The sequence below is a fragment of the Sciurus carolinensis genome, chromosome 13 (assembly GCF_902686445.1).
Source record: "Sciurus carolinensis chromosome 13, mSciCar1.2, whole genome shotgun sequence".
Lineage (NCBI taxonomy): Eukaryota > Metazoa > Chordata > Mammalia > Rodentia > Sciuridae > Sciurus > Sciurus carolinensis.
This window is the reverse complement of record NC_062225.1, coordinates 72395307-72422730: the sequence shown is the minus strand read 5'-3', so window position 1 is coordinate 72422730 and position 27424 is coordinate 72395307. Positions and strand designations below refer to the sequence as shown.

At 38.8% G+C, this 27424-nt stretch overlaps 1 protein-coding gene across 2 annotated transcripts in view; it reads left to right on the top strand.

Annotated features, from left to right (window-relative positions):
- Babam2 (BRISC and BRCA1 A complex member 2) overlaps positions 1-27424 on the top strand; it is a 404865-nt gene that overhangs the window by 213602 nt on the left and 163839 nt on the right. For both annotated transcript variants that reach the window (XM_047523282.1, XM_047523280.1), the window contains one exon: positions 11398-11507. In XM_047523282.1, coding sequence (XP_047379238.1) covers positions 11398-11507 — 110 coding nt within the window. The remainder of the gene's footprint in view (positions 1-11397; positions 11508-27424) is intronic.

The following is a 27424-nucleotide window of genomic DNA, read 5'->3' as shown; positions in this document are numbered from 1 at the left end:
GCCAGACCTCTAAACCGTGCTTCTCAAATGTTAATATAAGTACAGATCACCTGGGAATTTGTAACAGTATCCCCAAGGTGCAGTTGATACTGTTAGTTTGAGCAGCAAGGCTGGGTCGTTAGGCTTCGCAGATGTTGGGCCCTTCCCTTTTTGTGGGGCTGTTCCTGGTACTCCATCACTAGGCGTTTTGAATTAGATAGTCTGAATTATGGAAGAGGTAGAGTGATCTTCCTTGTAAAACATCTGCAGCCTTTAATTTATTGTCCTGCAGTCTGAGAAAGCCAGAATCCCTCCTTACTTCTTACCACTTTTAGAACTTCTGTTTTGTTCTTTTTGGGGTACCCATTACTTTTATGCTTTCTTTATCGCTTTTCTTGTAAAAGCCAGAGAGAAAGAGTGTCAGTCTGATTGATTCATTCCCAAGACCTAGAAGTAGCGGATGAGTTCTTTAGCCTCTCCTCATCGGACTGCCGGCCATTAATCCTGAAGGATCTCTTACTGAAGACGAGAAAAGCTTGTCTCATTTTCATGTGTTTGTATATGCTGCTAGAGGGGAACACTGATTCTTGCAAAATTTTTTTTGCCTTTTTTGTGCTTATCACAGTGTCTTGCATGTGACTGGTAAATCATAAATGAATATTGTCAATAATTAATGTAAATATATAATATATAAATATTATATATAATAATATTAATGTGTGACATGTAGCATGTGGCTTAGAAGTTTATTAATTTTGATTCAGATTATAAATGGCAAAAATACTGCTTTTGCCTTTCTGTACTATAGGGTTTGACCATTTGGTTAAGGGTATAGGTTTGAAATTTCTTTTTATCCCAGGGGATAATCTGAACCTAGTGGAAAATTACTTATTTTCCCCAAACTTATACCAACTGATTGTTTGAAAAATCAAGTTAATCCTTTACATAGATCTCTGCTGCTTCTGATAGGGTGTCTACTTGTGAAATCTCTTTTTGAATCAAGCCTATGCACTCATTCATACATTTATTCATCAAATATTTATCAGGTGCCTGTTTCTGTGGTAGGCACCATACTAAGAATGAAACAGTCACAACTGTTAAGGAACCCAATCAGATAAATGATAAGAGTGCTTATGTAAATAACTTTAAGACACAAAAGAAACAATGAAATATTACCGTATGAAGGGCGCAAATATCTGGAGTATTTTTAAGGAGAAACCATTACATCAGATAGGTCAAGGAAGTCTTGAGAGAGAATGTAGCATTTGAATTAGACTTTGAAGAATAGAAATTCATCAGACTAGACAAAGGGGAATGAAGGGAAGGTAGGGGATGGAAATAGGAAAGATAGTAGAACATATGGGACTTGACTTTCCTATGACTACATGACTTCATGTACAACCATAGAATGGAAGATTATACTCCACATATGTATAATATGTCAGATACACTCTATGTCATATGAACCTAAAAAGAACAATTTTTTAAAAAAATAGTAATTAACACAATTTAGAATAGTAATTAACACAAAATAAAATAGATCCGATTTGAAGACTTGGAGTTAGGGATTGCCAGACTGGGAGAAGCATGGGAACCATGCTAGGGATAGTGGAAAACCTGGGTGGGAAAGTTAGCTTGGAGGAGTTGAATGTCAGCCCAATGTGGACAGGGGAGGCTTTTGAAGCTGGGAGAAAGGCCCAGTATTTACCCCGCTTCCTTCTCAGAGCTTATTTTTTCACACAGGACCTTTCCTGTATTCAGTTTCAGAGAGAGATGGCTCAAGCCTCTCGTTTCAGAACTTGAGGGTGCCCTTTAAGTTTTGCAAATAATAGCAATGTGTTCATCCAGAGATCACCAGTCTCTTCAAAGGGGGAGGTTCTAGTAGGCTCCATTCTCTGCTTTACCACCTGGGACTTGTGCTGGTCTCCAGTTAATGAGAATGTAGTGCCAGGTGGCTGAAATAACATAGAAATAACCAATCGCTTAGTTGTCATTGTCATGTGTACCAGAATGTCTGAGCCAAGTGACCTGCTGGGTGGGTGGGTGCGAAGGTGTTAGTAGCTTCTGGGGTCCTTCTGTTCTCATACACGGAATCACTAGGGAAGGATCTCCAAACCCCAGAACTCAAAAAACCCTGGAGAGGATAAGACAGAGTATAACTTTAATAGTAGCAAGAATGGCCTGGTAATGGAAAGCAATCTGGAAGGAGTAAGAGAAGCGAAACTAACATTTAATGAACATCATCTTCATGCCTGCTTCTGTGCTTGGCACTTTCACATACATTTGAAAAAGCTGTGCGAGCCTATTGCTTCCCATAATGCCCACATTTGGCATATCATATGGAAAAAACAAAAGCACGCAATCTCTTAGGAAAAAAAATTCTATAGCTGAAAGTTCACCATATTTGGGCAGCTCTTAAGTTGCAGGACACATCTGCGAAACATTTCATGTATTCAAATGGCATGCCACTGTGGACCATCTGCCTTTAGCATGGTCGCATCTTACACCTTTTAGTTCTTTGGGTGAAGAGAAGCAGGGAGTGCAAGTTGTTTGGAGGTCCGGGGTGGGTTTTGGTGCCGTTTCAAGTCTACCAAGGCGAGAGGCAGCAAGTCCAGAGGCAGCCTCAGTGCAACTACATGCTGGCGCTGCGGGAGATTGCTTTAGCAAAACTTTCCTCTGGCTCACTTCGAGGTGGCAGCTCATCTTTGTCCTGAGTGTCTTTTCTAGGTTCTGATTAGGGCCCAGCCTCCCATGGTGTGTAATAAGTATTCAGATGACCCCCGGGATAAAAGTCTTTTTTTTAAGCTCTTAATTCTATAGATTTTGATTTGCCATGGTATCATCTATTACTCCGTTTAATAATTTACAAGAGAAAAATGTTGGTTATAACTGAAGGAAAACCACTTCAAACCCCTTAGGCATATAGGGCAATTTATTAGCTTTCTAAAGCCAGGAGCAGACTGAATAGCCAAACCACAGCAAGAGCGGGGACACAGCTGGACAGAGACCCACAGGAACGAAGGATGTGGATGTTGCCAGGACTCTGGCCTCTTCTCTCTGCTTTTCTCAGTGAGTTGGCTTTATTCTTCCCCTGCAGCCCAGCCTCTTCTGTGTGTGGGAAATATGGCTGCTGAGTTGTTTTTTCTGCCCTCGCAGAGGAGCTGGCCTACATTTAGTCAAAATCCTGAAGAAAGAACTAACCTTGCCCAACCCACCAACTGTTCCCAGGGGTTAGAAACAGGCAGCACTTTCAGGAACTGTAAGGACCAGCGGGTGGGATTGGGATTAGAAGAGAGTGGGGCTTCCCAAGCCAGATGAATGGACTAGGCAGAATTATAGATGTCCATTCTATCAACTGCTACTTTAAAAATATTTTTCTGTCCCTTACAGAGTGTTATGTAAAGAATTTAGGTAAGAACTTGACCTAAATCCATCTCACGAAAATGGAGGGGAGAGCTATAGAGCAGAGGAAAGGGACCAGGAGTGGGAGGGAAAGGGGAAATGCTCAGGAATGATATTGGCCAAATTATATCATTTGCTCGTACAAATATGTAACAATAGATCCTACTGTTATGTACAACTGTAATGCCCCAACAAAAAATAGGAAAAAATAAAAATAGACTTGACCTTTTCTTTAAGTTATGGAGATGTACCAAGGATGTAGTAAATAGTGTCCATTGCTGTTCCATATGTGATTAAATAAAAGCTCACTATTGTTTTCATTTGTTTTGTTGGGTTCTTGGATAAAAGTCTGGCACAAGGTTCATTTCAGTAGGTCTGCATAAAATCACAATTCAGAGATATCCCCAAATGTAGTTTAGTATGATTTGTAAGTCAATAGTTCGATATGAATTGTAAAACAATTACAAAAATTGATGCTTTAAATTCCAAAGACTCTTTTCAGTCATTAAAAGCTCAGTTGTTAAGGCAATAGGGGGAACCCCAGAGTTCTCTGTTCTTTCTCTAAAAGCTTTGGTGAGTAGAGAAGTTGGCAGGAGTGAGGAGAGTCATGTGCTGCCAGTGAGGACCCTGGCTGGCTGCAGGCTTCCCCCACCCAGCCTCTCTGGCCTTCTGGAGGAAAAGGCTCCATTGCTCTCACTTGCAGAGTAGCACTGGAACCATTCAAAGAGAGCTGGTGGCCGTGTCTGTTAGGTATAATAACTGATGGGACAGTATTTGACCAGCAGAATCTTGATCATCATTATTTTAAAAGAACCAGGATTTTTCCCTCAAAGTTTATTTGTACAACATGTGTTTCAATTTAGCTTTATAAACAGCAGCTATAACCAACATATTAAGGGAAAGTACAGCTTCACAAGCAGATTCCTGCATAAATGAAAGCCACGAAATGCTCTTTGCTTATGAAAATAAGCAAGATAAAAAATTTTAAAAACCTAACTCCAAAATGTATCGTGACATCTAGTAATGCCCTCAGAATGTCACTTTTGGAAGACATGGGCAGGTGGCAACAGCTTGATGGTGTCCTGAGCTCACCCTGGAAGAGCTGGCTATTTCGAGAACATTGCAGTTATCCCTTCCTGACCTGACAATCAGTGCTCCTTATTTTCACTGAGTAGAGTTAGTTAATCATAGAATGTGCTTAACCATACATTATTGAAAGAAGGTTGATATTATGGCCTTAGAACTCTACAGTCCTCATCGATGTCCTTGGGGAAGCCATCCTCCTTCCTGGAGTCTGTGTAAAGATCAGATGAAAACATAAAACATTTAATTTGGCAGATGACCTCTAGCCTTTGTTCTTTATATATTTATGCCTTTATGAACTTCAATTTCTTATACTCTAGTGTTTCACAGTAAACATTAAAACTCATAAAGCAGATACTTTTCTTTTTCAATTCCCACCTAATGCCTGTTGCACTCAGGGTAGTCAATTCTGGGTAACAAGGAATAAGAAATGGTTGCTCATGCTCTTTTGGAGCACACAGGATGTAGACACTAAGTGGAGAAAAAGTAAATGTGTAGTAACTCTCTTTTCTGCACATACGTTTCTGAGTTTCTTATGCTTTTTTTGTACTGAGTCTTTTCTCTGTGCCCAGCAGCGTGTTGGTGGAGTGGGATTACGGCACTGTGTTGAGTCCAAGTTCTGAGTCACCACACATGAGTTTAATACTCATCTTCACCAGTTAATCTGTTTCTTCATGTGCTACTGAGAATCATAATATAAGGTCTTTATGAAGATTATGTAAAATAACATTCTTATCTAAAGCACTAAGCAAAGTGACCGTTGAGTAAACACTGAGTAAATGTTAGCTCTTAGATAGGAAAGAGAATATAGATCTCTACCCTGTCCTCAAGAAATTCAGTGTATTTGGGATATAAACTTACCATACTCAGACGATATGAGGAATTCATGGAGTAATATGGTGGAAACTACCAAGGGGAGAACATGGATTAGATTATAGTTGAAAAGAATCTTAATATGGAGCTAGTGAGTTTGCAGTTAGTTAAAGAAATTAAAACCACTGTGATTACGAAAGAAAGAGCTTTTGACAGGGGAATGGCGAGTGCAAAGTTGTTAGTCAAGATCTAGTAAAATATAAGGCAGTGGCCCAACTAGGCAGGGAGAATACTCCTATTTCCATTTGGAGAAACCAGACCAGAAGTAACTCTCATAAATGCTACCTTCATAGGGGATATCAAAATATTAAAATAGTTTTAAAACCAAGAACTCAGTGTATTGTGGAGATAGGCTGTAACTGAGCCTCCAGAACCCCTGGTTCAGGACAGCACCCTGCTATGTGGAAGGAACCCACCACAGGGGCCCAGCATTGCTCTTCCTCATCTGTTTGGCCCAACTTGACTCCCTCACTTTTGGGTTTGTTTTGCTTTCTGATATATTGCTTTCCCTGGCACTTGTACATTTCCTAGCACTTTTATGAAAAGGAAATGACTTAATTTCTAAAAGGACCCGTGTCATCAAGGGACAGAGACCCCCTTGCAGGGAGATGAAGTTGTTATGTACATTATTTTCCTTGTTCTTACGTATTTCTTCTATTCTTCTATTCTTACCAGATTCATTGGCATGTCTTAATGCCAGTAGAATCTCAATTTAAATTTTGATTGGGGCTGCTATTTTGATACACAACACAATGAGTTAAGAGGACTTTTTTTTTTTCATCTTAAAGCTGTGTCTCAAGTAATGAAAAAGCTGCTGCTGAGTCCCCATAAAGCCCTCTTCGACTGTCCTTCTTAAACTTTCATTCCATCCTCCCTCCTTATCTCCTTTCTCTGCTTCAATGTTTATCTATAACATTTGTAACATATTATATGCTTTTCTTGTTAAATACTTAAGTGTATGGTAGCACCATAAAAGAGTCTTATTTTCTCCCACTTGAAAACATTGATGTGAAAAATCTAAATTATGTAATCTGGTGATGACAAATCTGTATTTTCTAATACTGGAACCTGTAAAGTACAAACCTCACTCAAAATATGCTTCAGCTTTAGAAAGTTTTAGTTTGCATACAGCTTGTCAAAACTTCATAGCTTTTGTATAATGAGGTAATTACCTAGACCTGGTTTTTAGTCACTCTAGGGATAATGGTTAATCCCAAATCTAGTTTAATACCACTTAAAATGTAACTTAAATAGTGCTAACCAGAGTTTTGATATCCTATATAGTAGCATCGTTATAGTCATTTTTATCATCATTTATGCTCACAGACTGGTTTTACTAGTAATGGTTATATATTTGTTGTAAGTCCTTTTGAATTGAGAAATAAAATGACTTTTTTATAGTCTTATGTGACCTTGCAACATTTGGTTCACCAGCAATTAGTTAATTGGTAGTTTGTGCCTACATTGACACTAATGTTCTCAACTTATGAGAACTTATTTAATGACTGATATCTTTATTTGGAATAATTAGCATATCAAAGGAGTATAGCATAATGATAAGATTATGCTTGTCTTTACTTTCATTTCCAAGGCAAAATGTTATTTTCCTATACCCTTTTGATATCTGCAAAGAACCTCTCTTGAGAATAGTTATATAAAGGAATCATTATGATCCAAACAGAATTATTGACTCTTTTGAATAAGTGTGTCCTTGCTGGTACCATGGTTCACATTTGAATGTTCTTTAATAAAATCCTACGTAGTCATAGACTTAAGGAACTACAAAGATAAACTGCCAAATATTCCTAATTGAAAGCATTTTCTATTTAATTCCACCAGTTGGAACCTTAAAACCCAGATTATTTCTCCCATTACAAAAGCAAGCTCAGTGGTTAATTTTCATTCATTTACTCATTCTTTCCATCATTCTTGCATTTTTCCAGCCAATTTGATGTACTGTGTTCCAGACACTGGGGATGCAAAAATGAACACCAAAGCTCTCAGACTCCAAGGGGCTCACCTAACATGAATATTCACAAGAAGCCACAGGAACCCCTTTCTGTTATAGTCAGGTCAAAGCCACTGTTACATCTGAGCAGAAGATCATGGCTATTATTGCCTCACCATATATAAATATATGAGTGCCTTGACATGCTTTTTTAAAGGTAGAAGGCAATATTCTTTAGCTTTAGCAGATTCATCATCTTTCCCCCCATTTTAGCCTGTGGCAGTTTCAGATGGTGTAGATAGAAAGCCCTGAAAATGTATACTTGTACATTTTAAAATGTCCCTTACTACATTATAACCATGCCCTGTTTCCCAAATGCTGCCATTAGTGGTTACAATAATCATCTGTAATGTTAGCTTCTAAGAACCATGGTACAAGAACTTCTTTTCTAATTTCCCAAAGGGGAGGGAACACATGTACAAGCCTGTTAGGGCTGCAGAAACTGGAAACAGCACTGTGTGGATTTATATTTTTGGAACTCTTTGGGCTTATTTAAGCACTCAAAATCAAACTTAGGTATCCATTAGGAATCAAATACCAATTCAGGGAAAACTCATGTGCCACACCAAGAGGAATAAAACATATTACAGAAATTCATGAAATGAGCTCCTGGAAATAACTAGTTTTATATTCAGACCAATGTTTCATGTGCTTTTTGCAGGATGTCAGATGACAAATGTTGATGATATAAGCCAGGGTCACCCCTTTTCTGTGGATTGTTTAAGCATTTCTGTTCTTTCCTGGAATAATAGTGAGAATAGGGAGTTACAGAGTAGGAAAGAGAAATAATTATAAGTTATTCATAGGTATGTGGAATAAAGCTACCAGTTAAAAAAGATTTCAACTGGGTGCAGTGGCACACACGGGTAAATCTAGAACCTGGGGAGGCTGAGGCAAGAGGATCACAAGTTTGAAGCCAGCTTCTGTGATTTAGCAAGACCCTGTCTCAAATTTAAAAAAAAAAAAAAATGTGGGGACATGGTGGGGATGCTGGGGATGTGGCTCAATGTTAGAGTGCCCCTGGCTTCGATCCCTGGTACCAAAAAAGGGTGGAGGGAGATTTCGTGGCCCCTGGATTTTTGCAGTGTGTTTTTGTAGGGGTTGGCAATTTGTCACCATAGTCTTCAGCCTTGACCTTCCACAGGGAAACTTATCTACCTTCTCCCTCACTTTGGGGGGGAAACATGCCAAAAACCCAAACCAGATAAAAACCCAAAGTGGTACTTTTTATGTCATGCCACCTAAAAATATATTCCAGAGGTATTACATATCTACATGTAAAAATAAAATTAAAATAATGATAGATGAAAAACTAAAGAAATAGTTATATAAATAATCTCAGGGTTATTGACCACATTCAACTCTGTAAAAATCCTAATTTTTTTTTTTTTTTTTTTTTTTTTTGTGATAACAGAGAGTCCTCAAAGTAAAAAGTCAAAAGCTAGACTGAGAGGGTATTTGTAATAGCTGTGTTTGGCGAGGGCTAATAAGCCTACTAAATAACAGTAAAAGAGCAAGTATATTAAAAATTGGTAAGGAACTTGATCAGGAAATTTACAGAAGAAATTTCAATGTCCAAGAAACAAGTGTAAGGTTGTTCAACCTCATTCTTTGAATCTAAATTGTGATCCCATCTTCCAGGTCGCCAATTGCCAACATTAGATTAAAAAAAAAAAAAAAAGATAACGACCAGTGTTATCCCATTTTCAAGGTGAAAGAAATCAGGCTCTCTCATACTGATGCTGAAATTTATGGTACCAAATGTGATTTCCTGCAAATTTTTCAGAAAATGATCATATTAGATTCTACTGAAATATAAAATGGTCATAATCTTTAATCCAAAGAACTCAGTTTTAGTTGTTGAGTAAGAAATATAAGGATATAATATATATATATATATATATATATATATATATATATATGAATACACACACGAGTATTTATTGTGGTGCTCTGAAGTAACTAAGAATTACTTAGTTACTGAAGGTCTGTTGCTAAGGGAAATCCATGCTACAGAATGTTATGTGGCTATTTAGAAAGCAGTTGGTAGAGTGATATATATAATATGACTCCATTAGGGAAAATAAAACAGAAGGTTAAAGAGCTGTTTACATGCAAGTTATGTGTATGTTTTTATGAGCACAGACAAAACCAAGGCTACACATGGTTAATTGGTTACCTTGAAAAGTGGTGGGTGAGGTGGGAGCAGAAGAACTATTTCTTTATAAACTTCTATATGGTTTGATTTGTTAAAATAAGCCTAATTTTTGGAACATAAAACTGAAGAAATTTAAGGAGTTAAAAAATAAAGAATGAAATCGAAGGAGAGGCAGCTGAAAAAATAGGAAAAGACCAGAATATTATTTATTAGAAGCTAAACAACAAAAAAAAAGTCTAGAGGCGAGTGATCATCTGTGCCAAATGCTGTGTAGAATATCAAATAAGAAAGGGACAAAGGAGCTGTGCTGTGTTAGTGGGTACCCTTGGAGGAGTAGTCTTAAAATGGTAGAGTCAGTGGGCTGGTGTAGTGGGCTCAGGCATGAGGGGGTCGTAGAGTAAAGCCAGCTCTTTCAAGGAGACAGACAAGAGAATCCAGGACTTGGGAAAGTCCAGCATGCTGCTTTCTAAAAAGTTCTAGTTTTTAGGATGGGAGAGACTTTATCATTCTTGTTCCTGTGTATACATGTCACACATGTGCCTCTTATGGGCACAGCAGGGGCAGAGACTGATGATGTCAGAGCTGAGTGGGGTGAGTGTGCTGACCAGCTTCCCAGGATGCAGAGAAAGAAGGGCTGGAGTTTAAGACAGATGAAGGACCTCGTGTCTGAGGTTCTCAATGCTTAGGGGTGGCCAGTCGTAAATTCCAGGTTGGGACACGCCCCCCCCCCCCCCCATTCCCCATAGCTACTGAACCTGCCTGAGGACCTGTGAACTGATCCAGAAATATAGGTCAGTTTTTCCCAATCCCTGTGGGTGGAAAGTGAACAATTCTATTAAGTATTTAAAATTTTTATGTTCAACTTGGAGTCTCTACCCAGGTTTTTAAGGGTTACTAAAGCTCAGTATGCACAAATTAAAATTAACACGCAATTCAGTATCTTATTCAGAATTCGGGCAGACACTTGGCACTTGTCAGTAATCATAAAACCATGCACATGGTTATAAGTTGCACACCTCTGATTCAGGAGATTCATCAGTGTAACGTAGTGTTGACTTGAGTTGGTTATGATACTCAATTGCTGTTATTCTCCCTTTTATAAATTATAGTAAGTTTCGTTTTATCATTATCAGTTTGCCTTATTGTGGTCAAAGTGTGCATTGGCACATTATTGATCCAAATATGTTTATTATTGATCTTTTCATATTCTTATAGTATTAAATTCTTTTAATATTCTTTTAACTAGACATTTAAAGATATGTGTGTCTTGGGATGGAGATGGAGTTCAGTGGTAGAGCACCTGCCTAGCATGAGCAAGGCCCTGGCTTGATCTTCAGCACCATTATAAAAGAAAAAGAAATGTATGTTTTTAGTTCCCATGTCAATCATCTAGGTCACTTTGCTGAAGAACATGTGTACCTAACCCCCCTGCTGTTTGCTTGTATGGTGACATACTTCACGGTGATGTTTCCTGGGAATTTTTGCTATTTAAATAACTTATGAAATACTGTAAAAGTAGGTGTAAAAAGATTACTGGGTATTATAACCTTTTGTTCATGTTTTAGGATGTAAAGCATGTTTATAACAAGGTGTTTATTGCAATTTGTTAACTGTTGTTGTCCAGTTCTTTGTCGATGCCAGATTCACTCCTCTCCTCCACCTGGTATGTGGGAATGAGTGAAGGAGATGGGAGTCTTGTGCCTCACTGTGGCAGGCTTTAGGCAGAAAGTTTGAAAGCCATCCCTCTAGGAAGAGCAGTGAGGTATATGGAAAGGATGTGCTGAGCTGCTCAGTTGGAATATGAGGAACTCACAACCACTGCTTGACTGCCAGTTGATTGAAATGATGTTCAGAGAGCAGGTACTCATGACATGTTTTTCACTTCCTGTCTAAGGATGTAAATGAAGATCCTGGAGAAGATGTGGCCCTCCTTTCTGTCAGTTTTGAGGACACTGAAGCCACCCAGGTGTATCCTAAGCTGTACTTGTCACCCCGAATTGAGCAGTAAGTGTCAGCGTCATTAAAGTTACATAGCCTGATGTTTCCACTTGCTAACCAATGTGTTTCACTCTCTTTTGCTACTTGTGAACTCTTAAATGTTTCTCTTTTGATTCCTTAAAAATTTGTTGTGTTAGTTGTTTTGATTGAGGAGTACCTGCAAATAGTGCTTGCAATTGTAATATTTTAATGAGTCTTATTTGTGTAATTTATGGTATGAATATTGTGCCTATAGATAGTTGAGAGAAAAGTAGGTAGGTAAATTGAGTCCAAAATTGTGACTCCCTCCAGGTGTCCCCTAGAGATCAAATAGTTATATCCTAAAGAGGATTTCTAAACAGTATTTGACTTGACTCTTACATGTTTGTAACCATTAGAGTTATTTGGTTTTTTAAAAATATTTCTTTATTTGTCAATGTACCTTTATTTTATTTATTTATATGCGGTGCCAAGAATTGAACCCAGTGCCTTACACATACTAGGCAAGCACCCTGCCACTGAGCCACAACCCCAGGCCCATTAGAATTATTTGTAAAAACAAAACTAGTTGCTTTAAAAAAATTAGGCAATTCATTCAGAAATTAGTAAAGGTAATATTAAAAGCAGATAGTTTAAGCTGGACGTGGCAGTCCATTCCAGCTACTTAGGAGGCTGAGGTAGGAGGATGGAAAGTTCAAGGCCAGCCTGGGCAATTTGGTGAGACCCTATCTCAAAATAAAATTTAAAAAGTCTGGAAATATAGCTCATTGGTAGAGCACTTGCCTAGCATGCATGAAATCCTGGGTTCCGTTCCCAGCACTGGAGGGGGTGAGGGCGTAGATAGTTTACAAAGATGACTTGATTATTTCTTTTTAAAAATAGCTGTATATAATTTTATCCAACATCCAACTTCATGGTAGAAGTAGTTTGATATCTCACTTGTGTTCTAACCCAGTAACTTTACTCATCAGTATTGAGTTTTATAAGAACAGGCTTCACAATGTGCTTATTGTTGGCTAAATGCTTTAGAAGCTTATTCTACTTCAAAGGAAGCTGAGGTTCATTGAAAATGGATTATAAGCAGATTTGCTTGGGAACTTCTGACGGGATAGATTTTTCATCAGCAGAGAGAGTTTTTATAGACTCTGACTGAAATGTATTATTAAAGTTCTCTGTAAGTCATTTAGTCAGGGTTGACTGACTTCTGTCTGTGAGTAGATGTGGTCACCATCCAACATTCATATGCTGAACCATTTCCACCCCCTCTGACCTTGATTGTTCTAAGTTACCACTCCTGGATATCCCATCTTACTAATAGGACATGACTGCTTATGTTGAAATGTGGGAGATTATAAAGATCAATAATCTACAGGCTCTCTCGTTCATGTATATGTCTCTGACAGCATCAAAACAGGATTTTAAAGTAGCAGATGGTTAATGAGTGTTTGTTTTTGAATTGAAAATACTGACCCTGTTAGTAAGAAGCCATGGCTGGGCTGTTGGGGGCAGTGCAGTGAAGTGGTACAAGGCGAGGGGTCTGGAGTCAGGCGGATCACGTTTAAACCCAGGTTCTGCCGCTCACCAGCTGGCAAAGTTTTCAACCTCTCTGAGCTTATTTCCTTCATCATAAAATAGGGATAATAATACCTATTTCATAATGTTGTTTTGAGGATTATGTTAAATACTATTCATAAAGCATTAACTGCAGTACCTGGCACTCTTGCGAACACTCAGCCAGTAGTAGCTATTAGTGTTGTTGTTATTACTGATACAGTTCATAGCAGGAGAGTGAATGAGTGAGTGAGTGTCTGGCAGGGATAAGCTGGGGCAGAAGAGGAGAGGATGGCTAAATAAGTGAGCAAATACTAGTTCTCCAAGAGCCTCTCAGGATGTTCTTTTTTTAAAAAAATATTTTTTTAGTTGTCAATGAACTCTTTTAATTTATTTATATGTGGTGCTGAGAATTGAACCCAGTGCCTCACACATGCTAGGCAAGTGCTCTACCACTGAGCCACAACCCCAGCCCTCAGTATGACCTTAATGAGTTAATTAAGAGGGTGTTTTGGTGATGAGAAAAGAAAGTTAATGAAACAACCTCAAGATGCAGGGGAAATGAATAATTAATCCACAGGCAAGAAATTTCCAAACCAGAAAAACATTTTTTTCCAACAGCTGGATTATTTTTCTTTGAAGATATTGCACCTCATTTGCCAATAAACTTGCTAATAAAATATTCTTACTCTAAAAATCTAAGATACAATGAGAGAAATTATAAGGGAGGATATATTATAAAAATAATTTTTTCTTATTTTTAAAATCTACCTTTCAATATATTCTCCCTCTTTCTATGTTAAGAACTGACTACAGCATATCTTTCCAGATCAATTTTCTATTACTTCCCCTCAAAAGGACCATCTTTTTTAACCAGGCTCATTTGAAGTTTTCTAGTTCTCTTCTCCTCTCTTGCCTCTGTTCTTTCTTCCATGTACAAGGCCCTTCTCTAACCTGCTTTTCTTATTGAAATATACATTTTCTAAGGCCTTATTCAAATGCTGTCTCTATGAACCATTTTCCCCAAGAACAATTAATCTAGTCTTCCCTGGAGCTCTTTGTAACACTGAATTTATATTAATCTTATAATCTGCCCACATTGCTTTACTTTGTGACATACATTTTTAAAATCTTTTGCTAAATTGCAAGGTACTGGAGTATGGAACGAGTCTTGCCAAACCTTTAATGCCTTGCACAAATGCAGTGCACAGTAACAATTGCCTTATTGGCAGTCTTATAAGTTCCTAAATATTTCTCACACACAAAAAAATTGGAGAGTGCTGAACTGAAAGATCTTTAACTTTTCCTGGTTGGCACAAATTCACTTGGTATAACTGTACTTGTAATATCAAAGTAAACAAGCAAAAGTTCTTATATCCTTAATTAAAGGTTTTCAAAATGAGATTTTAGAGAAGGGTTAAAATGAAAAGTAGTAAGTCTGGGGTACGGCTTTGTAAGGGCTTACATCTTTGCTAAAGTTATTGTAGCAGTTCCCCCTTATCTGCAGTTTCACTTTCTGGGGTTTCAGGTACCTGCGGTCAGCTGTGGTCTGAAAATATTAACTGGAAAGTTCCAGAAATGAACAACTCATAAGTTTTAAATTGTACACCACTCTGAGTAGCATAATGAAATTTTGTACATACTGCTGGGTTCTGCCTGGTATGTGATTCATTCCTTCATCCAGCGTTTTCATGCAGTATATGCTACCTGCCTGTTAATCACTTACTAGCTGTCGACTGGTTACCAGATTGGCTATTGTGGTATCAGTGGGTGTGTCCAAGCAACCCTTATTTTAGTTAATAATAGCCCCAAAGTGCAAGAGTAGTGACACCAGCAATTCAGATATGCCAAAAAGAAGCTACAGGTGCTTTCCTTAAATAAAAAGGTGAATGTTCTCAACTTAAAGGGAATAAAAAAGCTGTATGTTAAAAGTCTCTAAGATCTACAATAAAAACAAATCTTCTATTTGGGAAATTGTGAAGAAGGAAAAAAGAAATTTGTCCTAGTTTGTCTGTTACATCTCGAGCTGTAAAAGTTGTGATCTTTCTGTTGTAGTTATTGTTAATTTCTTATTGTGTCTTATTAAACTTTATCATAGGTATGCATGAATAGAAAAAAACACAGTGTATTTAGGGTTTGGTACTATCTGTAGTTTCAGGCATGCTACTGAGGGTCTTGGAATATATTCCCCATGGATAAAGGGGAAGTATTGTAATGCAGAATTCAGAGCATAGAACAGAAGTAGTGACATTTCAGGAGGGCCGTGGGATAGGTTTTAAGAACTGAGTGAAGAGTGGTTGGTACCTTCTTTGATGGTGTTAAGCTCTGTTTTGTTACCTGGGTTTTATGCTATCTGGTCAACTCTCTGCTATCCAAGCACTGGCTATAGACTCAACTGTAGAGAGTTCTTTTAGGACTCATGGGGAAAGCATTCCATGTGGACCTGCCCAAAGCTGATGTCCACCTCTTGCCTTCACTGAAGTTTGTGCTTCTTTTGACTTCTGCAGTGCCTCTTTCTAGAAAGTCCCAAGCCCTATGCAGGGGTTTGCAGGGGGACCAATAGCCTAATCCACATTAGGTAAAAATTGTCAGGAGAAGGTTTGCATTCTCTGCACAGGCAGAGAGAGATCTTGAACTAGGAGGAACCCCTTTCTGGTCTAGATATTAACGCTCTGCCCCCGCTTGTCTCTACAGTGGGTAAGGATATTATACTCACATGAACTAGTCCCACAAATAGGAAAAGAAAAAGTCTTTAGTTATTGTCATCACATGTAAGAAAGAAAAGGAATCAATTTGTCATATCCCAAAGATTTCTAAAGACATGAATACCAAATGTCCCAGATTAGTCAATTCCAATGAAATGTAACATCTGTTGGATTCACTGGTAAAAAATTTCCCAATATATTATAGTTTGATGAAGCTCTGAAATACAGTCCCACTTCTGAAGTCTCCGTGTTCACCCAGGGTCTGGGAATAGCTGTCTGGTGCCTATGACAGCTCTGTCACACGTGGCTGCTGCCCATGTAGTGTTGAGATACCTGTTGTTTTCTGTTCTCCTACTGTACATGAGTATGGCTTGCAGAGTCAGTGGTTCTGAGAAGAACTTTGTGTTCTTCATGCGCAAGGGACATTTATGAAATAAACATATTTCAGGCTTTATACATTTGTTTTCCAAAGACACAAAATCAGCCAGTTGAATTAGCCTCTAAGTTCTGTTCATTGAATATAACAAATTGTGACTTATGCAAAATAAAAAAGAAAGAAAGGAAGGAACTAGTAGTCAGTGATGCAGAGTAGTTTTTGGTTGATATTAGGAAAAAGAAAAAAATAGCTTCTAAACCAGTTGCCTTTTCTTTCCTGGCAGAAAAGCTGTGGATTTTAAGGTTACACCATCAGAGCTGGCACTAAACATGCCCTACCTCTCCCTTGTTCCCAGACTGTTGGCAGTTCCCACAGTGAACCCAGAGGTTAAATGGGCATCAGAGACTGTGCAGTCCCCCCGCTCTGCAAGGTGTGGGCCCTCTTGGCTCCAGCCAGTTTGTGGGAGTGGTTTGAAGGAAGCCAGCATCGTCACTCCCTGTGCTGTTCCCACTCAGTGCATAAAAAGACGACTTCAGCCCCTGAGGCAGGCCAGGTGGCATCTTTCACAAGTACAGAATTTGTTTTTAGAACTTTTTGTTGTTAAGTTACGGTCTGCCTTGGAAATAAGTGCTCAGTTTACCAGCCCATAAATGCTCACTATTAGAGAGGCCTGCGTGCTTCAGGCATGTATGCGCTCATTCTCGAAACAGCCACAGCCTAGTGAGAATTGGCCAAGCATAAGGTCCTTTGCTAGGTGCTTCGGAGACTGTCAGGATAAGTGCAGTATGGCCCATGGCCTTAATTTGTTTATCATATGGTAAGGGGGAGAAGAACAAATATGCAAGTTCCAAGTTGTCATTTAATAAAACAGTCACGATAAGATTTGGCATCAGAAGCCTCTGTTCCTCCACTGACTGACTGGCAGTCTTGGTTCAATTATTTAACCTTTTTGAGCTTTATTTCTTCTTCTGTAAAGCAGGTAGAGAAGTTTCAGTTGAATGCTCAGTGCATCTTGAATTATGTGACTACTGAAGAAAATACTAATACTGTAGGCGGTTGAGGGAGGAGGAGACATTTTCATTTGGCTTGATGAAGACGGGCCTTTGACGTTTTGGAAAGCCTAACTCTGCAAATGTAATATGGCTTCTCGAGAGATTAAATATGTAGTTCTGTTACCATAATGAAGATGTATTTGTTTAGTACTTTAAAATGTTCAAATTGCTTTTCATTTACCCTCCTTTCTGATTCTCGTGATAGTATTCCTAGCATGTGTTTTATAAGATAGTCTTTTTCCCCTTTATAACATGGCGTTGTTAGACCCTTCCTGGTTCTTTTACTGCCTTACTTTTTTTTTTTCCAATTCATTAAGTTATGCTAACTTGTGTCCCCTAGTTGTATCCCTAGACCATTTTCAAGGCCTTACATTTTTGGGAATGACCCCCAACTTCCCATTTCTCCAAACTCACAGATCTGCTTTTCTAGCCACATGATCAAAATGTCCACATGTTCAGTTGTCCCTCCAATTCAAGTTGTCTAAATCTAAACTCATCATTCCCCCAATAAGTTAATAACCTTTCTTCTTTGCACTCTGTTTCTCTTCATGTCACTCTTCCTGTTTTCCGTGCTCAGATGCTGCCCCTCACAGTCACCTATCACACCCCTCCTACTCTGAGCTAGTCAGTAGTTTGGTACTAGAAATCATCTCTCCACATCGTCTTTCATTCTTCATCATTCTTACTGGCATTACCTGGTTCAGTCCTTCAGTTGCCATGTTCCCTGATGGCATTTTAACTTCCCATCTCTTCTGGTTTAGCTTCCAGTTAAATCCCAGTTTTAACTTCCACTTTATTCCTTTCCAGCACAGAACTGCCTCTGTTCCTGAAGTAAGTTCCCATCATGAAATGTCCTTGCTCAAAACCATCAGTGCGCCCCTCTCTGGTCAGTTGGACTGGTACACAGCCTGCTCCTGCCAGCTCTGTCAAAGTTCTGCCCATCCTTTTAGGGCTTCTCAATAACCATCTACTCCATGGAACCTTCCTGACCACCACTGCCTGCCTCCCCAGTGAGACAACACTTTTCCCTCCTGTGTTGTTGCCTCTCTTATCTTCCTATCTCCCTGGACTATAAACTCCTTGAGGGTTAGTCTCCATCAGTTGGGGACCAATGAACCAAGCCAAGCTGGCCCTGCCTTGGGCCCTGCCAGAACTCAGCCCATTTCTCACTGATGAGACTCCCCAGAGAGATAGATAGTTGGGAGCCATGTGCCTGGAAAGGCAAGTGGTCTCCGTGGTTGTCTCTTGTTGCTATGCCTTTGGCTCATCAGCAGGTTAGTTTCCTTCATGGTCCTCTGGTCTTGTTTCTGAGAAATGGAACTTCATTTGGTACAGGTGGTTCCTCAGCTGAGTCCTGGAGGTGGTGAATGTGGTTTTGATCTCATGAGACCTATCATCTCCCCTATTATGGCATCTTCTGCTTCCTTTCCCCTGCCTTTACCCCATAGTGTCTCTCTTGAGACGTTTGGAGAGCCTGTAATCCGCAGAGGCTGGGATAAACTGGAACTTGATGAAGGGCCTGCAAAAAGGTAAAGGGAGCTGAAAATGAAAATAATCCTAAAAATTATGAGGAAGGATATCAAATTCAAATAAATCAAATAAAATAGTTTTTAACTATTTTAAATAAACAAATCTAATACATTATTTTACTGAAATGTACTGTTCAACATTTAACATAATGAAATATTTTCATGTTAGATGCTCAAAAGAATTTAGAATAATCAGAAAAATTATATAACTGAGTACAGATAGATTTGAAAGACAATGTAATTCTTGCCTTCAAAAAAATCCTCTATCAGTTGTTTCAAAAAAAGAGACTCCTACATCTCTTGAGGTGATTTTGTGTCAGGAAATAAGTGATAGAACATCATAGTAAACATGGTTTAATTTAGCCTTACTCATGTTTACTTGAGTCACTCAGATAATCCTACAATAAATACTGTGCTCCTGGAGAGGTTTTTTCCCCTCTTTGATAAATATACAGTCCAGAGTATGCTAAGACAGCCGGCTGTCAAGGGAGATGTGCATTTGGTTTTGGTGGGAAGAGCTCTCTTAGCCCCTCGGGAGTTGAGATGTTCCTTTTACTAGTCTGGGAGCAAGGCCAAAAGGGTTCTTCGTGACTTAGAATGGATTTGGAAAAGTTTATCAAGTTTTCATTAGTGAGCTTGGTCCTTTGTCTTGCCTGTGCTTCCCAAAAGATCAAGAGCTTAGCCTTGGCTTTGAAACATTACAAAAAAAGAAGTAGAACAGAATTTAGTTGGGGGAGAAAAATCAGCCCCCAAATACCATATTTTTGGGAACATTCTGATGTAGAACTCCCACCTCACCAGCCGCTTAACTTAGTGATGGCTCAGTATTTTTATGTAGGTTTCTTTTCAGGCAGAAAATACACATTTAGAAATATGTGTGTAAATCTGTGATAACTTAGAACTCATTGGTTCTTTTTTCTTAAACTTACTGGACCTTTAAGTTTAGTTTTTGATTTATTTTCTATCTAGTGGCAGTTCTGGGCCTTCTTTCTCTTAAGTGCTACTGTCCTCTCTACAGTATAATGATTAGTATAAAACTATAAGATGTATTGTGTCTTCATTTAAAATATCAAGACTAACGTTTTTCTTCTAAACAGCTCAAGGATTTTTAGCAGTTTTTTCCTATAACGAAGATGAGACATTTATGATTTTCAGTGTAACGTTATTTCTCAACAGCAAAACTCTAAATAGTCATTGGTATTTTATGCAGTCACTGCTTATTTGTATTTATTTACAAATAAGAAAATGTCCTTTGTTGGAGAGTCTGAGATGTAAAGCAGCAGTTAACAAAAACATTTTGCCATTGTATAGATAGGGGCAGAGAAATTAGAATATGGAAGAAGAAATGCCCTAAAATGTCCCAGACCTGATGAAAGATACCAACCCTCAGAGGGAGGAAGTACAGTGAATTTCAGACAAGTTAAATAAAAGAAATTGACACCTGGAAGCATCGTAATGAAACTGCTGAGCACCAAAGATTGAACGTAGACAAACTGATAAACATTTAAAGAGCAGACCTCTTTGAAATTCTGATGAGAGCAATGGACTTTACAGAAGCAAAATGTTTAGTTGTGAGAATAACATACCCTCCTAAAGCCAATTTGTGCACCTCATTTAAGGATCCTTGTTCTAGATTTCTGCATCTTTGATGTTTGTTATACGTCACATGCTATATCAGTGTAGTTTCAAATCTAATATTCCCAAGTACAAATTATCATCTAATGGTGCCCATCTCCCCTGCCCCAGATTCTCCTATGTTCTTTATTTTTATTAGTGGCATTTTAATCATCCTTCTAGTGACTCCAGCCATGAAAGCAAGGCATCCTGTTTTGACCTTCCTCTTGCGTCGTTTCCCATCTAAACAACTGCCAGTTGATTTCGCTTCCACATTGACCTCTCGCAGCCTTATTTCAGGCGTCTGTGTGGCTTACTCTGCCAGAGTGATTGTCCTGAAGCAGAGCTAAGATTCCCTTCATGCCCCATTGCTGGACGGGCTGTCTTGCTTGCTACTTTGTCCTGGGTGAGAAGTGCCAGTGCCCACCACACTCATGCTCCCTGTGTGCCATGTGTCCAGCCACCTGAACCATATTGGGGCCCAGCCAAGGTTCCATACTCTTGGGGATTCTCCTTCATTTGGGGGGAATGTAACTATATTTGTTTTAAAATTTTTGCCCAGTATTTTTAGGTGTTCTGTAGCAGACAATCTCTAGGTTATCTAGTCAGCCATATTGTCTGCCAACTTTGTGTCTCAGTTGTTCTGGTTTTCCACAAGAATTGAAAACTGGGATTGTGGGTGCACTCTGAATGGTATTCTAGGAATACTCTAGTTGCATAATTGTTGAAACTCTTTCTAGTTCTTCTTGGTTTTAGATTAAACTTGTACCCTTTGAGATCACATATCTCTAACTGGACACCTAACTGCTCTACCAGCATCTACTCTTTCCCCACTTCAGTCTAGTTGCCACGTTACAGAGAAAGGGGGTGGGGGAGGGAGAGAGAGATGTCTTTTTAAAACACAAATCTGGCAGAGCATGGTGGCGCACACTTGTAATCCCAGATACTCAGGAGGCTGAGGCAGGAGTATGGCAAGTTCAAGGCTAGCCTCTGCAACTTAGTGAGACCCTATCTCAAAAAAAAAAAAAAAAAAAGATAAAAACTTTTCCATCACACCAACAATTACTGCCTTTTTGTAGTCAAGCCTTCCTACCCTCTCATGTAAAAGGTGACATTGACATTAAGAACAGGTCATCACACTTAACTGGGACTGGGATAACTGCCCCACAAAATTATAAAAATTTTTAAAAAGTTGGAATATAGTCAGTGATAAGAACACTCCTGGGTTCAATCCCCAGTACTGCCAAAAGAAGAGAAGAGAAGAGAAGAGAAGAGAAGAGAAGAACCACAAATCTGATCTCATCATTCTCTTGCTTAAAAGCAAAGCTCATTATTTGTCCTCACAGATGATCTCTCATCAGCTTTATCCAACTCAGTTTTTCTTCAGTATCTCCCAGGCATATTTCTCCCCACTCCACCTATATTCAGTGTATCATCAAATTTTAGTACCTTTTTCTTTAGACTGCCTTTAAGTCTTACTTCTACCAGGTCTTTAATTGTTCCTAGCCTTTTGTTTCAGTTTCCTTCCCCTTTAATCTTTTATGTCAAATACTCAATGGAAGAAGAAACCAGTATATAAAAAAGGTGACTTAAAATTATGAAGTAGTTGGTCATTGACACTGTGAGGCAGTTACCCAGTCCTTGTTAAGTGTGATGACCTGTTTTTAATGTCAAAACCTTTCATATGAGGTGGCAGGAAGGCTCCACTACAAAGAGGCAATAATTTTTAGGGTGATGGAACCGTTCTGTGCCATGATTGGGGTGGTGGACACAATTCTAAGCACAGAGCTGTACATCACAAGGAGTGAATTGTACTGTGGGTGGGAGATAATCTTTAAAATAGTTCACAGACTCCTAGAAATGAAAGTAATACTTTTTGTATTTCATTTTAAATAATTGATTTCATAATGCCTTTAAAATATGCTTTTAATAATAGCAAGAGTATGTAGACATATTTGAAAATGGATCCATATATGTACACATTACGTATATGCTGAATGCTTGTGGATGTGTGTGTATATGCATGCATATGCATGATACTCGTAGCTGCGTGTATGCATATGCATAGATGTGTACACACACATGCACATTGTCTTGGTTAGCTTGGACTACCATAACAAAATACCAGACTGGTGACTTAAACAAAAATTGATTTCTCACATTTGTAGTTGTCTAAGATGAAGGTGCCAGCAGATTTGGTGATGGTGTCCTTCCTGACTTGCAGATGACCACCTTCTTGCTGTATCCTCCTGTGGCATATCTTCCTTTTTTATAAGGGTTCTCATCCCCTCGTGGGGACTGCACTCTCATGACCTTTCTAAACCTTATTACCTCCCAAAGAACCCCCCTCTTAATCCCATCACATGGGGATAGGGCTTCAACATACACACTTTAACAAACATTTATACATGAGTGTATGGCATACACACATACATGCAGCCCTTGTTCCATCTTTGGGTGACACTGAGTGCACTGTCGGTTAATAAACGTGCTCTCTCAACTCTAAGGCCCTGTAGTGCCATAAGACAACAGACTGGGAACATTTGTTCTAAGGAATGTACAATGAATGATCATTTTTTTTTCAAGAAGAGTTAATTCAGATTTATTGATACTTGCTTGGGTAAGAGCACATTTTAACTTCTTTCTTTGAAAATAGCCAACATAATTACTGTGTTAGGAAGGAGTTTTTAAACCTGGTTGTTTTGTCCCCCAGTGGGACAGATTCATGAATAGCCCTGCCACTCTCTCATGCCTCCCTGCCCACACAGACACCCAGGTTTCCTAATTTAGTTGGTGGTGGGGACTGGAGAATCCCAGAGAGAGCAAGGCTCCAGGGTATTGAGCCAGTGCTTTGGAGCTCTCCTCTGGTGTTTTGGCCTTGACCTCCATGAAGCTTTCTCATCACTTTTCCTCCCAAGGCTCTTGTCTTTCAGATGGTCTGCCATTTTATCATGTCAGTAGATTTTTGTTTTTGATACAGTGATCTGTGAATTGGTCTTCTGTGTGAATAAAGTATTTTATTTAGTTTTCAGAATAGAATGTGGATGTGGACAAGGGGATATGTGTCAGTTGAGTTTTAAAAATGAAGTTGTTCATCTTCTCCATAAAAAGTATATGGTGTATTTTGTCCACAGCTTCGTTTCAAAGGGTAATTATTTAGTCCCTAAAGTAATGGTCTTGTTCCTGATTACAAGTGTTTGGTCTAAGTGGGTAATGACTAAGGCTCTTAATGTGTAAAATTCATATATAAAGTGGAACTCCTTATACTGTTGTTGGAGGAGGAGGGGTTATAATACCAGTGGTGTCGGATTTTACTGTGTGAAGTTTTATTAGAAAGCATGTAATTTGATCCTGGTATGTCTGATTTTTAGTTCCATAATAGAGGGCTAATGATTATATTGGAGTTTTTCTGTACTTATTAAAATTCAGACACGCTGTCTTTCACTAACAGCACTAATGACTTAATGAATGGAGTAGCCTTTGGTTGAAAACAAAACAGGTGATGAGTTAACATAATATTGTCAATAGGGCCATAAGAGGGAGTAAACATCCCATCTGTGAACATTATCTTTTATAGACAGTTTCAACAAAATAGAGGTCAGTCCTGAGAAAGCCTGAAATCTACTACCTCACCAGATTTCAGCTGAAGCAGACCATTAATTTGAAGAAGTTCTATACATCAGTGGAAAATTTATTTTACTGACAGTTTTCTTTTTCCAACATGCAAGGAACTTTCTCCTCCCGCCTTTTAATCCTTGCCTCCCTACTCCACCCCAATCTTTTAAAAGTATGATGTAAGATTGAGCTGCTTTGTGCCAAGTTTTCATCCTGGAACAGATTTTTATAGCCATGTTTCTCTGAGAAAAGGAGTTTATGACCAAATGGTGATAACACTTCCATGTTTTCATTTCCTCCTCTGACCTAGTACTTTTTTCCTAACTTAAATTTTGTCAGAGTTTAATGTGACCAACTTAATGTGTTTAAAGCTAAGGGAAACTGTTTTGAAAGCTTTTAAAGATTTATTGACTATAATATCATATATAATTCCTTGCCAAAAAAAAATAGGTTATAGACAATGTCATTTTAAAATTTTAGATTTTTTTGTTCACCCAGTAAGAAATCTCCTCAGGATATTTGTGTATAGATATTAGATCTTTTGATGATTGATCTTTATTTCTACTGTTGGTGTTATTTACCAGAGACTGTGCATTTACTTCTTGCAGATTTCTTTCTTAAAAGAAGAAATAAACTGGTACAGTGCAAATGGTGGAAACATCTAAAATGGTTAGGAGTGTTTCAGTACAGAAACATTGGTGTCCATCAGTAGATGAATGGATCAAGAAATTGTGATATATACACAGAGAAAGAAAACATTAGTCAACCTTAAGAAAGGGCATTATGCTAAATGAAATAAGCCAGACTCAGGAAGAAAAATACTGTAGGATTTTACTTACGTATGGAATCTTTTTTAAAATGTCAGATACATTGAAATAGAGAATAGAGGGTTGAAGAGAGCAAGGAAATGGAGAGAAGTAGGTTAGAGACTATAAACTTGCAGCTGTACAGAATGAATGAATTTTGATATCTGGTAGACAGCATGAGAACTGTAATTAATAATATTGTATACCGAAAATTTGCTAAGAGAGTATAATAAAGAAAAAGAAAAAAGCTAAACCTCAGAACCATGGTTATTTACTTCTGTAGGAGAATGCGTATGTATGTGAATGTGCTGGAACACTGATGAAGACCTTTGTCACATGTTTTAAGTGTTCAGTTTTTTTTAGGGTTGAACATTTCATTTACGTTAAGTTTTAAAAGTTTTACATCTGTGATGCAGGAAGATATGAGTGCTGCTTCTGGAAGAAGTTGTCCTGTAGCTTGCCTTGGTTTAGAAGTTGTGGAGCATACTACTGATTCGTGTGGTCCTCACGACAGCCCTGTGAGGTTGGTTACTACCACTGCCCCTTTTTATGGATGATGGAATCAAGGTTCAGAGAAGGTAATAAATTTGCCTGAGACATATACCTACCAAGTGGTGGCACCACCATTTGATCTAGGCAGTTAGACTATAGCAAGCTTGACAGTAGAGATCAATGAGAACTTTAGCCTTATTGGTAATATTTTAATTTTTTCAGAATGAATCTTGGCATCTTAATTATGAAATTAAAATTAATTTGTTAAAATATAAAATAACCAGATTGGAAGAAATTTACTATTTACAAACTCATTAATGACTGACATACTTTTTGATGAAATCTCTGCTGCACATTCCATGAATGATGTTCTTTGGGGGCAGCTGAACATGTGGAAACTGGCTGATGTACTAGAGTATAGTCCCTCTCATTTACCACATGGTTTCTCAGTCTTGGCACTGTTGACATTTTGGGCTGGATAATTCATTGTGCAGTGGAGAAGGGGTGACACTCTTCTTTATTCAAAGACATTTAACAGCATCCCTGGCCTCTGCACACTAGATGTTAGGAGCACCCCCAACCCCCAGGACTTGCCATTCAACATTTCCTGGGCAGAAGAGGGGGGTTGGGGGCTACGACAGAATCATCCCCAGTTGAGCACCAATCTGTTATGGAGCTTTGAAGAGCCTGTTTTTACCTGTACTAATGAGTTTTAGAGAATCCTTCACTCACAATATCAAATGCTTTTCCTTTAGTATGTGTGAAGATTGTGATGCACAGTACTTAGAAATTGAAATCAAGCCTTGGACCCTCAAGACTATCCAGTTACCCTGCTCATGTCCGCCACTGACCTGCAGCCCTCGGTACACACAGAGCTGTGTGCCATGCAGCCGGCCTGCTTTCCTGCCTTCCTCCTCGTCTCACTTAATCTCAGGAAGGAAACCTTCAGGTCTCTACTTGGCGCCATATTTAAAATGTGTTTCTCCATTTGTGTCTTTGATCTTTTTGCTACTTTCCATCCTACAGACAAATATTTCTTAGTTCTGTTCACTCATACTTTGTTCATCAGGGAAGTTGTGTGTGTTTACATTTTGGGGCTGCTTTTTATAACCTTATCAGAAAGTGTCCCACTCCCAACCTTTTAGTTCAGTTCCAAAAACTAATGTATCTTGAAGACAGACAGGGCATGCAGCCCAGTTCTGCCTTTTTCCCAAATTCGCAGGGAGGTAAATGTAGTTCAGCTCGAAGTGAAACCTCCATCTCTCCTCTTCAGGGCCACTTTGCCCTCTGTGCTACCCCCACCTCCCCATCAGGATGAAGTCCCTAGTGATGGGCACACTAGTTTAGACATGGCTTGGTGGTAAGATTTGTTTGGAAGTGAGCCTGACTTCCACTTTCTAACTGTGTGAACTAGTGTAAGTTACTCCTGTAACTTCACCTACCACCCTCAAAGAGTTTTGCAAGAATTAGATGAAAGAACATGTTTAAACTATTTAGAAATGTGCCTGGCACATTGTAAACACTTGATACATGGTAAGTTGCTGTTATTATTATTACTGTTATTGTGACCAGCAACACTGGCTTCTTCCCCCTCTTAAGGGGGGGAATGTTCAAAGACCTGTTTTTGAAAACTTCCCCCAGATGCTGAGCACTAAGACCTTCGGTCACATCAATGACCTGAATTCTTTTAAGGTAAGCTAGTGGAAAAAATGGAAAAATAGATGTCTGAAGTGAGGGACTGAGAATTTCTGTAAAGAAGCAGCTCTTGACTCTTTTGGGGATCTCATGATATAAATTATCCATGGTCCCCTTTGCCCCAGATCATTTTGCATATTCTGAGGATTCATAGACTTCCTGATATACAAGCCCATATCCTTTAGGGGTTCCCAACCTTAAATTAAGAACCCCTTCCCTAAAGTTTCTGATTGAGAGAGCAAGGAGATGTCTATTGGCCACAGAGGCGGACAAGCTGACCAAGAATGAGAATCACAGACAAAAATAATCCAGAAGCCATTGAGCCCTGACAGTGATAGTTACTGTGCTTAGCACATTAGAAACATTTCTTTGTGCAGTCTGCATGCTAACCCTGTGCTACAGGAAGTACTGACTCTCTTACTCGTGGGGATGTTGTGGCACAGAGGTGTTAAGTAATCATCAAAGGGCAATGCTGAGTTTGTGGCAGCAGCAGGACTCAAAGCCAGATC